This window comes from Habropoda laboriosa, unplaced genomic scaffold, assembly GCF_001263275.1.
Source record: "Habropoda laboriosa isolate 0110345459 unplaced genomic scaffold, ASM126327v1 scaffold126, whole genome shotgun sequence".
NCBI classification, from domain to species: Eukaryota; Metazoa; Arthropoda; class Insecta; order Hymenoptera; family Apidae; genus Habropoda; species Habropoda laboriosa.
The window spans coordinates 1,725,297-1,740,324 of NW_017100288.1; the positions used below are offsets into that span (position 1 = coordinate 1,725,297).

At 39.2% G+C, this 15,028-nt stretch overlaps 1 protein-coding gene across 1 annotated transcript in view; it reads left to right on the forward strand.

The window, feature by feature from the left end:
• The window catches only part of LOC108573733 (telomerase-binding protein EST1A-like), a 223,685-nt gene that overhangs the window by 24,164 nt on the left and 184,493 nt on the right, over positions 1-15,028 (forward strand). Inside the window, 1 exon segment of the mRNA XM_017936208.1 lies at positions 12,280-12,425. Coding sequence (XP_017791697.1) covers positions 12,280-12,425 — 146 coding nt within the window.

Consider the following 15,028-nt stretch of genomic DNA (forward strand, 5'->3'; position numbering starts at 1 on the left):
CCCTGCATAAGCTCGAGGGTTCATCGGGCTACCTCGCGCTGCGTGAGCTGATTGTGTGTCTGAACAGCGAACGGGAGCAGATCGTTTTGGTAATTCTAGTTTGGAATTTTGTGGGAGGTTTTTGGTGCCCTTGGTGGTTTTGGCTGATGATGAGGCGGATTTTAGGGAGATGGTCTGATTTGTGGTAGGGTTTGAGAGGTAGAGATATGTTGGAAATTGTGTTGTAAGGCGATTACTGATATTTCTTGTTAGGCTAATCAACGGCAGTTAAGCAAACAGTGATAAGCTAATGAGGGTAGATGGAAAATAGTCTACATTTAATCGACGCTCATGTACTCTTTATTACTTTTAATTTAGTGTGCAACAATATTTTACTTTTCATAATTCTATTGATTACAATCTTCGTCTTTAAATCAGTATAATTTTTATTTGCACTACTGGGGTGCTAGGTCACGTGTACTTCAAAATCTCGAGAATACTAATTTTATTCTTTCGAGCTACCATTAGAATTAAAAATCAAGCAACATCGAACCACTGTAGAAATAAATTTACATAAATCTATAGCCAGCATTTCCTCACTTAATATACAATACAGTAATTCAAATAGTACTCCAAGAAACCAATCACACAAAATTTCTTTCCTTCTCCATTGCAAGTTTTCCCTTAAAACTCTTCTACCAATAATTGAGCCACTCAGAAGCCAAAATGATTAACTCCACTTTTCGATATTCTTCCAATTTTAGTATCAAATTTTTGTTTGATGGAGTTAGTCACTTTGGCTTTTTAGTGGCTCGATTCTCACCATCTTCACCCTTCCACGTTCATTCGTTCTCAACACCAGCCGGAGGCTCTACGACTTCCTTATTCGCCGTCAGCGATAAGCTTCCTTCCTGCGTTTTCTTCCGTTATCCACGCGTCTCGAGCCAGCGGAAGGGGCTTATCGGTTGAAAACGCAGCGCGTAACAACTCGGGCGGCAGTTTTGTCGTTTTGCCCGTGGCTCGTATCTCTTTGACCAAGCTAAATAGAGGAATAGGCGGAGGCAGCATGACGGCTTAGTCGCGCCGTGAGCGACAGTTTCACTGTCGTGAGAATAGTTCGTGTTCCATTCGCGGGCCGAAGGCGCCTCGAAGCGGTCGTTGACAGTCTCTTGACGATCAGCCGGCGCCGTGAACGTGAAAGGAGAAGGCGCGTTTATCGTAGTCCGATAGCCCGTTTGCTAGTTCAGCCTTATTAAGCCTGTGTTACCCTGCCCCGGACGTATGCTAATCAAGTTTTTAGCGACTATCAAAGCGCCGTAAAACTAATCGAGAGCCTCGCCTGATCGGCGGCTCTTCTAGCCTTGACGAACTGTTACCAGTCTTTCTCCGCGCAATCCTGGTTGCTATGCTTTTATCGTCTCGCTCTCGCTGCAATTTGTCCGTGTTCTTTTGGTACAACTTCGCTTTGGTACTTGTTTTTTGCGATTGCTCTTGTGTGGTGGATCTATCGGCAGGATCTAAAATCGACGATCTTGCGAGGATATGGTGCCGGGGCGTGGTTCAATTTTGACGCGGTTATTTATTAGCGGAATTTATTCATGCTTCAAGAATCAAACGGAGTCTTTAAGAGTGAAATGTTGTTATTGAATGATCTGTGATTGAGCAGATTTTCAGGAATCAATATTGTAAATGTTTCACATATGATTGTTTGTGACGATGATAAAAATTGGTGGTTCAAAAGGGTTATTGTTGGAAGTTCTTAATTACAGGTTTAAAGTGTTCCTAGTTTCAGTAATATTTTTCTGTTTGCGAATTATCGAATGTTAAGAATTCGTGGAATAATCAAATGTAAATTTGATTTTTATTTGTAATTAGGATTTGAGAATGAACACTTTGGTAGTAATATCGAATATTGGAAATAAACGATGAATTTTTATAACTTTATATTCAGAGCATTCTCTCACACATTATTGCACAGAATTACGTTCATATGGTATTGACACTTTACAGTTAGACGAGGAAACGTCTGGTAAATTAAAAACGTCAAAGTAGCAAGTAACGACGTAAAATAGCCAGTAAGTTCCTCTTAAAAGTGATCATTTCAGCATGAAATTTAAATTAATACATTAATGACCGGAAATGAGGTTTCCCGTTTTCATAAAAATATACGGGCGGAAACGAGATTTCTCGTTTTCAGATGCATCTATTCTTTATCGACAATTTCTTACACGATGGTTTCCTTCGTGACAGGTAGTTGAGCATAATTTTACTTACAGATTAATATACATGTATTATACATAACTGATATAATAATTCCATCAAAATTACGCAGGTAGAATTTTTTGAATTTTTATGTCATCAACACTACTTAACCTAGATTTTCGAAATTTTTCCATCACGTGTTAATTACATAGAAAATTGTCAATGGGTCCATTTTGACCCGGCGACCGGTCGTTCTATCGTTAACAGATCAACAATCCTCTAAACGAAGCTCGCAAGAAAAATTCCAAGGTTTCCCCCTGATGAATCATCCATAAGATCATCAGATATCACTAAAAACTCGATCCATTCAATTTTGCACCGCGTACACTTCGTTCCAATTAGTTCACACCGTGTTCACACCGAGAGCGAGCATCGGCGTTAGAAACAATTACACGGTGTTTCCAGCCGAAGGTTTCTCGGCCGCGTTACTAGATTACTAAGATCAGCCACAGGTTGCCGGAGAAACTCTGGTTGCTTGCTACTCGCGCTATCGACCAAGTGCGAGCCAGCAGAGGAATAATAAAGGTTTGCTAATGAACAGCCACTGTGCTAGCTAAGAAGAGAATACCGTCCGGTGTTAATAATTACAGTGTGTTTACGCTGATAACACGTGCCTCCGCTGGAAAGTCGGGGCAGCAGAAAGTCTGGCACGCAAACGTGCCAGAACCCGAGCTCTAGCCGGGTTGCATTATGTACCCCCGTGTAATTACGACTGGTGGAAGCACACACCTCTGCGTGCCAGTTTGCGATTCTCGCGAGGGTTAGTTGAAAATCGAGCGGCGATCGTCCACTTCCGACGAGCAGAACCGATCGATGTTAATGAGAAACCATTGGACGGTAGCGCGGAAAGTGAATTTCCAAGAGAAGTGACTCAATTGACTCAATTTTTTTTTGGATCGAACTGAGCTTGCGATTGTTTTAGTTTTTGGAAGATTTGCTGGACGACGTATTGCATTTGATTGGTGCATATGAAATTGCCACTTGGCTTAGGGAAGTTTGAATAAGAATATTTGTTGCTTTTCGTAATCGAATATATTACCATTTACAATCAATTGCTGGATTTATGATTGCAAAGTGTACGTTGTTGAAGATAAATATTGATAATTTCAATGAAATTATGATCTGTAATACCGTAATAATTTATCAGTCAATTTGGAGACAAATTTTGAGTTTCTGTGACATTTCTCGAGTGGTATAATGAATATCAGATTTCATTATTGTTTATTATTACTGTATTATCACCTGTTGGCTTGACGTTTATGTCACGAATGTAATTTGGTGCTACCATAATGGTAGCAAATTATATTTTTGTTGAAAATATATTAGATAGGAATTACATCTCTTTTGGATAACACGAGCAAAATGTGTTTGGTTCCTTTGCTCCGTAGGAAAATCAAATTAACAAGAATACAGTATTTTTTCCTCGATTGTAAATTAAGAATTTACAGCTGACATAATCGACGAAAGTCAATTTGAAGCTGTTCTCTTTTTTACATAAAAAATTTTAAGGTTGGTTAGAATCTTTCCTTGCTCTCTCGAGAACTCGTCAGAAACGTGTGTTTCCTACTTGTACGAGGTAACAAAATGAAGAAATCGTTCGATTCCTTGTGTTGAATGGATGAGTAGAACAGCTGAGTGGAACGATGTTCGAGCATCGTGAATCCGTCGAACGTTGAGATAAAGTTATTACAGTAAAACCTTGTAAGCGTGTAACTGGATCTACATTGGATCTATTAAGTGGAGAAAATGGCTTCAGGTTGATATAAACAAGCCATTTGACGAAAAGTCCTTGTCTCGTGGCATCGTGAAATTGGAATACTGTCTACGGAAGTACAGGCTCTTAATAAAGAGACGAGCTTTATAGCTGTGTTTCCATGCAACCTGAAGTTCCTCTTGAATAGTTTCAAGTAATCCTTGCTCTTGACTAACGTGTGAATGTATATACCGTTGCGTTTGCGTTGAATTTTAATGAGAATTTCAATGGAATTTAAATAGATACTCGTGGAGCCTAAGGTGGATTTTTATGGTATACTCCCAGTTAGGGAAGGGTTGTGCAAGTTTTAACAGATTCTATTGGTAAATTATTTTAAAGGTAAATCGGTTTGAATAGTAAATATTTAATCGAACGAAAGGACATTTTATTATTAAATAAATTTAAAGGTAAAATGGTTTAGAACTATTTTTTTTTAAATATTTTTTGTAATATATTATGATAATAATGTCTGAATTGAGAATAATAATAAAGATTTTTCCTTAAGAAGTTTATAAATATCAGTAGCACGAGGTATTTAAAGTAGCATGATAATGTTCGAAAGATCGATCACACTTGTGTGATAAGAACGAGCAGAATTGTTGTGTTTTGAGGTCTGTTTTTGTTGAAAAATATGGAATTAGATATATCTTCACTTATGTTGCTTTATAACCCTTAACATAGACTTTAATTGCCTAGCATTAATGATTAGGTTGAAGGAAGAATATTGTTATAATTATCAGGGTAATGACTGTTTCATTATTCCTGAAATAATAATGGGGTTATTATCATCGCGGTAACAAATTTTAATGAAACGTTGGGTAATTATTATCGTTATTATCACGGACAGCATTAAAGCCACTGTGGTTCAGATATTTCCAGAGTATTAATTCGGTAAAATACTTAAATTTAATTAGTAATGTACCATTGTATAGGGTTTTATCTGTATATTTTTAATGCAAATTAAAAAAATTAACCTTTCTGTATCAACTGTAGTTATTATTTATCTTATAAATTATTTATTATTCAATGGCGCCACAGAAATTTTTGTCATTTATTGCTATTAAGCCTAATTATTAAGGAAATTTATTTTAAATATAAAAAGATAAGCCTCAATCAAGTGTCTTAGCACTAAAATTAAAAAAAACTCAAAAAATAGATTTAACCACTATGACCTGTGAATGGTATCAATTGCGTGCAATGGATATCGAAGGATTCGTCAATGAAGCTCCAGTTATATTAACACTCGAGCTTCAATATTAAACTGGATCAATCAGTATTATTGATCGCGTGTAGACCGCTATAAAATAGACACAGCCGAAGTATTATAAATAAGTCAGCCGATGCATCGATTTCTCCGATCGCACCCTCGTGGGAAGGGTTTCTCTCGATCGGGCCGAAGGAAGGGCCACGTCGCGAATCCTCTAGTCTGCGAGCCCAAGGGAGGTTGAGGCTGAAACGTTAGGCGGCGTAAATTCGCGGCGCCACGAACGGGAAAACGAGGTTGTGGGAAAGATAGCGCCTTGGCTACGTGAGATCTAGCCGGCGTTCCTCCGTGGCCGTGTTTACGAGAGGATACGGCTGTTCGGTAGATCTCACGGGAGCACCGCGACGTTCCCCTTTATCATTCGAATTCAACGGAGCGAGATTAACGCCGAGTCGGAGGATCGCTCGCTTCGTGGCGCCGATGTTAATTCGCTTCCCCTCGTTTCGCGTGCACATCTCTTACTCCTTTCTATCTATTCCTCTCTTTTGGTTCACGTGAAAATCAAGCGGATCTTAGTTATTTTCTCGCTTTATTTCTCCGCGACATTTTAATTCGATGATCGAGCAATTTTTTTTAACGATACGCCAGATTAATTCAATCTTTTTCGCGTGCTCTTTCGCCTTTTCCTTCTGCGTGTATGGATGATGTGTCTGTGTTTGTGTGCTGTATCTGGTCTTTTCCTGTTTTGTTTGTTCCGCTCGTATAAGCTGCTCGAGCGAGGTCCGGAAACAGTAATTGGCTGAATTAGTCGGCTGGTATTAACGTCGAGAATGTTTACACGATTGAAGCGGTTCTTTTTCCGTGTGCGTTTATCGAACGGGAGATTGAAGCTCGTGATCCGGTGAACGATAAATGTTTCGAATGGGATTTTAACTGCACGCCGGCCTGATTTCGGTGCAATTCTGCAACTGTTGTTTGGACACTACGAGCATTTCGCGTTACAGCTGGTGTCCGCGTATTTACGAACGCGTAAAACCGAGCTCACCGTGCGGCTAATCGTGAATTTATCGCCACTGGCTCGGCGAACGTGATTATCTCGTGTTTCATGAGGTTAAGAGGCATCTTGAGCTCATTTTTTCATGGCTCCTTGATTGAGATGTTTACGAGTGCTTGGGTTACTTCGCGTGTGGACAATGTTGAATTTGTTTTGTTACCAATTAAAAACTTGGAGAATTTGAAAATTGGAAAATTTGAATGTTTGAGAATTTTAATATTTGCAAATTTGGGAAATTGGAATCTTTGAAAATGTCAATATTTGCACATTTAAAAATTGGGAAATTGGAAACTTTAGAAACTGAGGAATTTGAGAATTGGAGGATTTGAAAATTCGAAATTTTGATTATTTGAAAATGTGTGCACAACCACACAATTGAACTCTGCTTACACTATACTCTCGTAGAGGTTCTCCTAAATTCATTAATCACCTTCTCACCCTTCTTCGTTCATAGTATACCTGCACGTAACAAAATCCAACGCTAAATCAGACCAACACTTTCCACTTATCTTCCACCCAAAACCGTCATCTCGAACGAAGAATTTCGCGCGAGAAACGACACCAGGGCCGATCAGATACTCGAACCAATGCTCGTTCCGAAGTTTTATCACCGACCAACCACGAAAACCTGTCCTACGGTTAGATGTTCGCGAAAAGTGTTCGTCGGCTCTTTTGAACTTCTTCCAGTGTCTGTTGCAAAGATCGCTCTGGAGCCACATTCTGGCAAGCCTGAATCGACCTGCGCTCAAGTTCCGGTATATCAGATGTTATAATTTGTCAGGAACAAACTCGTCGCTTGCTTCTCTTTCTTTATCGTCGTACGGTCCTTTCAACAGGTTACAAAGCAACGTTCGCGGCACGGACCGCTTCTTTATCGCGTGTCACACCCACGTCGAACTGCTTCCGCCATTGGTTGCGACGAGTACAGACGCACAGGGCGAGGAAAAATTGTAAAATGGTACAGAGAAGTATTTTTCCATTTATTAGAGTTGGCAATTTGTAATGCCTATATTTTACACGAAGTTGCCACTGATAAGAACAAAGCTTTTGCTAGTTTTCATCTTCATCTAAAAATACGTGAAATAAAGCTAAGAAAAATCTGGAGACTTTTTATTATAGATTGAAACATATTTTCCTTCGATATGTTCAGGTAGAGTCAGACGAAAGTGTATTGTTTTGCATATGAGAGCAGGAAGTGTGATATAGACTTTTGCATTGACAGACGCTTTGAATTATTATACAGGATGTTCCAATTTTTTCGGATCAAACTTTGTCGGTATGCTTTATGGATATAAATAAGAGAAAAATGTTATATAAACATAGATCGTTTGAAGCTTTGTTAAAAAGTTATAGTAATAATAATAATATGAAAGAAATGGTAACGAATTTGAGGTTACTGTGATACAAGACAAGAATGGCACTGGCAAAAGTTAAACTCAACATTTTCAATGATCTCAGATCGTAAATACAGCTTGCATAAGAAGGTTAGATGTACACATTGCTGATCTGTTCCTATTTTGTATCATAACCTAACATCCGTTACTATTTCCTTTATTACTTCGTAATAAAGCTTCACACGACCTATGTTTATATAACATTTTTCTCTCACTCATACCCATAGAACATACTGACAAAGTTTTACTAAGTTTGGTTCGAAAAAATTAGGACACCCTGTATATCACACGAGAACGAAAGGAGGATATTAAAAAAAGGCCAATTTTGGTATACGGCTGGAACGAAAAATTTTTTTACAGCATGATTCTACGCACCCTAAGGAAGAAAAAATGTAATTGCCATTTTTCCCGGAAGTGATGACCATACTTCTAACTTATATTCCGTCTCGTTTTCTTCGGACGATGGTCTGTTCGTAAATTAACCACTTAGAAACTCATACTGAGTATTATTTACAAAGATTGTTGTACAATAGTGTTTAATAAAAACTAAAAATAATGAAAAATAATTGTTCTAAGCAATCAGAAACCAATAATTATTTACTCTAGAAGTGATAAAAGTTATAATAAACTATCGTAAATATAATAAAATAATCGTCATGACAGGAATACGTTTTTTCCTGACTGTTTTTACTCGCACGAGAGTTCTGTCAAGAATACGAAACTGCTTCGTGTTTACAAAGCAACTGTTTATTCGAGTCGTAACTTTCAGAGAGTTGAGCGATGCTCTTAGACAGTCACTCTCAGACGCAGTGTCCACTCGCGAGTAACTCGCGATAGTTTTACTCTCAAAAGGACAGTGTAACGTTTTGAATTTAAAAGGGGCGCGTCTTTTTACCGCGATCGGCGACCGCGCATGCGTCCGCCGAGCGGCGATCGCGCATGCGTCGAACGAAAATAAGTATGGCGTATTGTATTGTATTAAGACCATGTGCGTGGCGTTTATTTTCGGTTTTGCCAATAAAAGTAATATAAAATCAGAAAATTCTTTTCTCGCTAACTCTTTTCTGTGCGCGAACAGACAGCTAGCTTATGTTTATCTCGCAAGAAATATCACGAGTTCTAAAAAGTTAAGGGCTACAATTTTTCCGAACAAATACATCGAACAACGCGTTTTCGATTATACGCGGATTTCCAATCAATTTACGTACTTAGCATATTCGTTCGTGTGAATTAAGTGCCGCTGCATACAAGAATCTAGTGCACCGAATTCAAGTACACAACGAATAGCTCAGCTTGGGAGAAAAATCAAACGAAAAGCGTGTCTCTGCGAGCTACGCAGTTACAGTTTCACGGTATGTGTATGCGTGAATAATATGTACATATGTATATACGTACACAATCGAACGATGGAGTTAATTGAAAATAGAGGAGAGCCTACGTATAGCTAATTAGATTAATTACTGCAACAATTTCGTTTTATCGTATCCTAAGTTTATTTTTCTTGTAATAAGATGTGTTATAGCTGTGAAACAACAACAAATAATTTTTTTTACTGTTGTCTCCTAGAGACATATACATATTCTATCCTTCTCTGGAAAAACACTGTCTCTTAGTAAACAACTAAGTCCTTACACACGACCTACTTCGTTTGTTATTATTCTAACGACAATATACGACAATTGACACGCAGTGCAGATGATCAGACTCAGTTTTCCGTAAAAACCGGGAGATGGCTCCCAACTACGCGGATTTCCATCTATGCGGACAGTCGACATCTCTAACCTTCATGTTTACATATATGAAGTAATTAATATTTTTTAAATAAATAATCATTACAAGTTCGAGGCAAGTACAAATACTTGATTATATCAATTTTACTAATATATGAAAATTAAAAAATTAAATCATGTGTTAATGTTATCGATCGGTAGCGTGCGTTTAACGCGAGAAAAGATGAGAGTCCCGGCCGCAACGCGTGTTATTACACGGCCACACAGAGCGTTCACTGTCGCGATTTACCGTCCCGAAACGGTTAAAATGTATTACAAAAGGGCTGTCCTCGCGATACGTATCCGCCGTGTTCCAGTAATTAGCCATAACTCGCGTTTATCGTACGCCCAGTGTGATGAGATGGTCCGCCCAACGGTAGCGTCGTCGTCATTTTCTTTCGGGATCGACGACGGCTCGTTCAATAAATTCCGCGACTCCTCTCGGGCTCTCGGTAACGAGGCGTACGAGAATCAGCCCACTTTAATTAGAGTATCCGATTATTTATTTGCGAATTCCACGATCGGTGCGCGTCGAGTGAAAACGTCTCTCTGCAAACCGATCCGGTCGTGGAATGCGCATGGACGCGCGGCATTTAATTAACAGTCGCGCCGTTTTTCCGGCACCGGCGGAATTTATTCCGCGTTCGTAACGGTTCTAAGAAAAACCACCTTCTTCTCCTTCTTCATTCCGCAGTTACTGTATCTCTCTAAGCTTGTAATTACTATTATTTTAATTAGCCCTAGCGATGCTCGATATTACGTTCACGAGCGTCGCGCCGTTCGCCAATCTTCGCTGATAAAGTCTTCATCTAATTGGACGAATTGTTCGACCAGATAATCCACTCACGCGACACGATACACCCAGGTTGTGCTCATTTGCGCTTTATTTCCTGATTGGTACTCCGCGTTGGTAATACGCGGCGTATCTACCAGAGTTGCGTTTACGCTGCCGGATCAAGAAGAGGATTTGCTCGTTGCTTTGGGTACTTGGACGCGATGGTATATGACGGTATTACTATTGGTTGCCGGCGTTATCTTGATTATCAGCCTCGTTCAGGATTGTAGATACAGGTTGGCTAGCTCTGGCTACCTGGGATATGAAGAGATTGAACAGGGGAGAGGGGACGACGAGATGTTTCGAGCGTGAGAGGGATGATCGAGTGCTTGGAGATTTAATACCAGCATGGTTTTCTGTCCCTTTTTTTCTCTTCGCGTTAGGGGAAAAGGAGATTTACATGATCGTATTTGTTGCGTTAATGGTTTGTGGTATTTCCGGTTTCGTAACTCTGTGCCGGTATCAGTTTAAGTTCCATTAACCCTTTCGCGATGGAATTATTATTTCTTTTTTTTTCAGAATTTCTCATTTATCCACTGAGATGAATTGTTTTTTGTGCGTCCTATTGGTCACGAAAGGGTTGATTTTATGATGTTTTTAATTAACGAAAGATGATGTGTCTTTTTTTTTGTGTTAGGCTGATTTGTATGATCGTACTCGTTGCGTTAATGGTTCGTGCTCTATTTCCGGTTCGCAAATCGAGGCGGTTTCAGTTTAGACTTCATTAACCCTTTCGCGATTGAATTACTTTTTTTTCTCAGGAATTTGTTATTTAACTATCGATCGCGAGTGCAATGGATGCTAAATTGAGATCAATTTTTTTCCAGCGGTTTCGAAAGGGTTCACTTTATGATGTCTTTAAATAGTGAAAGATAATTTAACTTTTTTTGTGTCTGGGGAAAGGAGACTTTTATATCATTGTACTCGTTGCGTTAATGGTTCGTTGGTATTTCCCGTTCAGTTTAGATTTCATTTCATTAATGAAATTGTGAACGTAAATTGCGAATGGTGAAATTACTTTATTTTCTTTTACTTGTAATTTCGTCCAAGTTCTTCCTGCACGAATCACGTCATTCAGTACGATTACTATATCTTGTCTGGAATTCTGAACTGCTTTTAGTGTTAGAAAATGTTGGTTGTTTTATTGATACCATCCTATAAAATATTAATGTATCGTATTCATTGTATTTATTGGAATAGAATTGTAATTCTGTTTCTTTTTTTTTTTTTTAATTTAAACCCTCGTTAGTTGGATTCCAAATAGTTTGGTTTCATTTCGAATCTCATTGCTTAGATCAAACTTCTGTTCTTAATAACTTCGATTTTACTCTTTAACTGTTATCTTTGGTGATCTATGATACTGTTTGGCAAAATGGTTAGAAATTCGAAGAGCCGACAGTTTATCGCAAATTTACATTTCTACCTTTTAGTCCAACTACTTTTATACCATACAAATTTTCACCTGTGCCTAGAACTGAAATAGAACACCAGAAATGCACTTTTTCATAAAAGATGTTCATTGAATAAATGACTACAACCTAAATTACTAAAATAACTTTTAAACATTACACCGTCTTTTCGCAGTCCATATTTCGACAATTAGAGTATACACTTGAACTTCCTGTTATTTATGAAAAGTTTCTGGACACGCGACAACTGGCTAATATTTCTCTACTTGTCGTTGAAAGTTTCACGGGTTTCCCGAGTATTTGACGAGGAAAACAGGAAATATCAGCGGAAACGACGTTGTTTTAAAGTTCGCAAGTAGCGGGGTCAGTGTCCTTATCCAGACCGGAACGCCTGAAATATGCAGGATCCTGCCGAGTGACTGATACGTGTCATGGCTGCCTTTTCATTTATTCATTCCATCTTCCCGTCACAGTCGATTTTCCGTCAGTCACGACAGACTTCGCGATGCTATTTTAGAGATCGAACTGTCCGTCCGATTACACGATTCTTGCATTCCCCGAACGACCAGGACGAAGGATATTCGACATTTCTGACCTCGAACTGTCTCTTTCTTTTCCAGAATGGAGACTTTCCAAGAAGCCGGCGTTCAGATGTTGAAAGAGTTCAGAGCGCTTCTTCAGCATTCGCCGCTGCCACTTCCTGGGACGCGGCTTCTTCAACTATTGGCGCTGAATATGTTCGCCATCGAGTCGACGCAGCTGAAGGGTAAGTCGTCGTCATTTTTTCTCCGCATGTTTATTTCATCTCCACCCGCATTGCTCCTTCGTCACGAATCGCGAGACGTGACGTGTGCGAAGAGGAAAACGATATTTTTTCGTTGGTTTGAGCCGAAAATGGGACGGGAAGGTTTACGAGCCGCGATTATTGCAGCGGAATTATTCATGCAGGAATTGCGCGTGAATTATGCAATGTTGGGATAAAATCGATATATTTGCTGGATCGTGGGTGGAATTTTAACGAGTTTGTGTATAGTAGAGTTCAGAGAGTTTTGAAGAAAAACTAAGAAATTTTTGATTTTCAGATTTAAGAAGGTTTAAATTTTGGGTGTGTGAAAATAGTTGATTTAAAAGGTTGCAGTATGTGGGGCTACTAAACATATGAACATTATATTCTTGTCACTTTAATCTATTTTTGAATACTAAGAGTATTCTTTTCTATATCGACGATACACATGCTGGAAACGTGTTAATAGCAGTGAGAATAACTGGCCTCTTCAAAAATTAACTTCATTGGGTCACTTCGAGAAATATTTCTGTCTCAATTACAAGAATATGTGATAAGCTTTCTGGCACTTTCTGACAAACTTTATGTCTCAGACAGTACAGCTGAATAATTCGATAGCAAAGTGGACGTGAAATATTTTTATAAATATAAATTCGACGTGAAATATTTTTAAACACAATTACCTACGGAATAAAAGGAATTTATAGAAACCGTAGCAAAGTGTTTTAAGTATTTCCAAGAAATCACTGAAAGTTCCTCGAAAGAATGAGCGTTACTTACCAAGACTTCCATCAAGTCACTATTCCTTAAAATGTGATTATTTAAATTTCAAGCTATCCCAAAACGCTTGCTTTTCTTCTTCAACGTTTAAAGAAAACCATAACACCAGCAATTCACTTAAAGTTCCTCTAGAGAATCAAAGAAAATTGCCATGACTTTTATTAAGTGAATAAGACGATTCTTTAAAATTTTAACCTTTAAATTTCAAGCTCTCCCAAAACGCTTGCTTTTCTTCCTGAACGCCTAAAAAGAGACGTTACAATTCCCAAGAAACACGGCAGCCCCGTGAATGCTCTTAATCCTCCTTACGGAGACCTCTCTTACCCACGCGTTGCAATCACCAGCTAACGGGGCCCGCAAATCGAAATACCATGCCGAATGGCTGCCGTTCTTCTCCAAACGTCGGTTGCTCATCCGCCAAAAGTATTTCTCACGTCGTTAGCCTAACACCGCCGTCTAATCCTGCCATTATATCCGTCCTTGTAGAGACGTGCCACCGGAGAAATCCCCGTTTTCACCGTGAAAGCAATTGAACTTAGGGCAGAAAAAAAAAAACGGGCATAGCCACGGTAGGAGGATGGTCGCGAGAGGAGCGCGGATAGATCGATAAAAGGCGCAGTCCCCGCGGGATAGGTCGGCACTTGTGTGGAAGGAGAAGAAGAAAGTTGTTACGACAACGTTGTAACCGGCACTTTAGATCGAATCTCTTTCACGGCCACGGCCGTCTCTCGTTATTTAATGTTGCTCTACGTAGCGAGGCTGCGTCTGCTCTGTGGCTTTATTGTTTCACGTCGTTCTGTCGGCGCTTGGCAGCGTGAACGGCCGCAATAAATCAGAATAACGACTACGCCTGCTGCCAAAAGCCATTCGAATTCAATCCGACGTATCGTCCGCGGAGATCTTTTCGTTTTCAGACGCTACGCTGATACAAACTGCTACGTCCTACCCTGGTGCCTCGTACATCAAAGCCGGTTTATCGAATCGGAGCATCGAACGGGAACCCCCGTGAGTGTTCGTTTCACCACCGGCTTCGACCACCGTTTCTTTCTATTTTTTTTTCTTTTCTCCGCCATCGAACGCGACGATTCCTGTTTCATTAGCGTTCTGCGCGAAATGGCGTAATCGGAGCGATTGTGATGACGTTTCCATCAGTCCTCTCTTGACGTTGTTATCCAGGAATTAATTGCTCGTACCACCTGTTTCCGCTTTTTTGCGTGGATTTGACAGTGGGACGACGCCAGCTTACCGCGCGATTCGATTTTATGGCTTTTCGATTAATCGCCAACTCTGTTGGTGCTCGCGACTCGTTAAGGGGTTTTCACTGGGAATTATGCGGCGGTTGAAATTGTTTTGTGTTCGCCGGAGGATGATGTGTCGAGGCTTTTAGCCATTTTGACGAGGCGTGTTGTTGAATGTGGTTTGGGTGAAGTGTGCTCGGAGTAATGAGATGCATTAGTAGATTTATGATTTTGTTGGGGTTATTAAGATGCCGGGATAAAGAAAATACGTTTGCAATAACGATTAATTTATGATCTAATAAAAAATCACATTTTTCGATGTAATAAAATAAAAAAAACATTCTTTATGAAAACTTCCAACGAATGTAAAATTAACAGGAAATAGTGAAAAACACTATTTCAAAATAATTATCCCGTAAATACTATTTTGGTGTCAGTGTCAATTTTGATCATTTGCATATATTAAATTTATACATTCTTTTCCATATTCGAAAATATACATTAATAAGAAAAGAATTTGCCTTTAGAGAACTAGAATTTCTAGGAAAAAAAAAAAAAAATAAATTC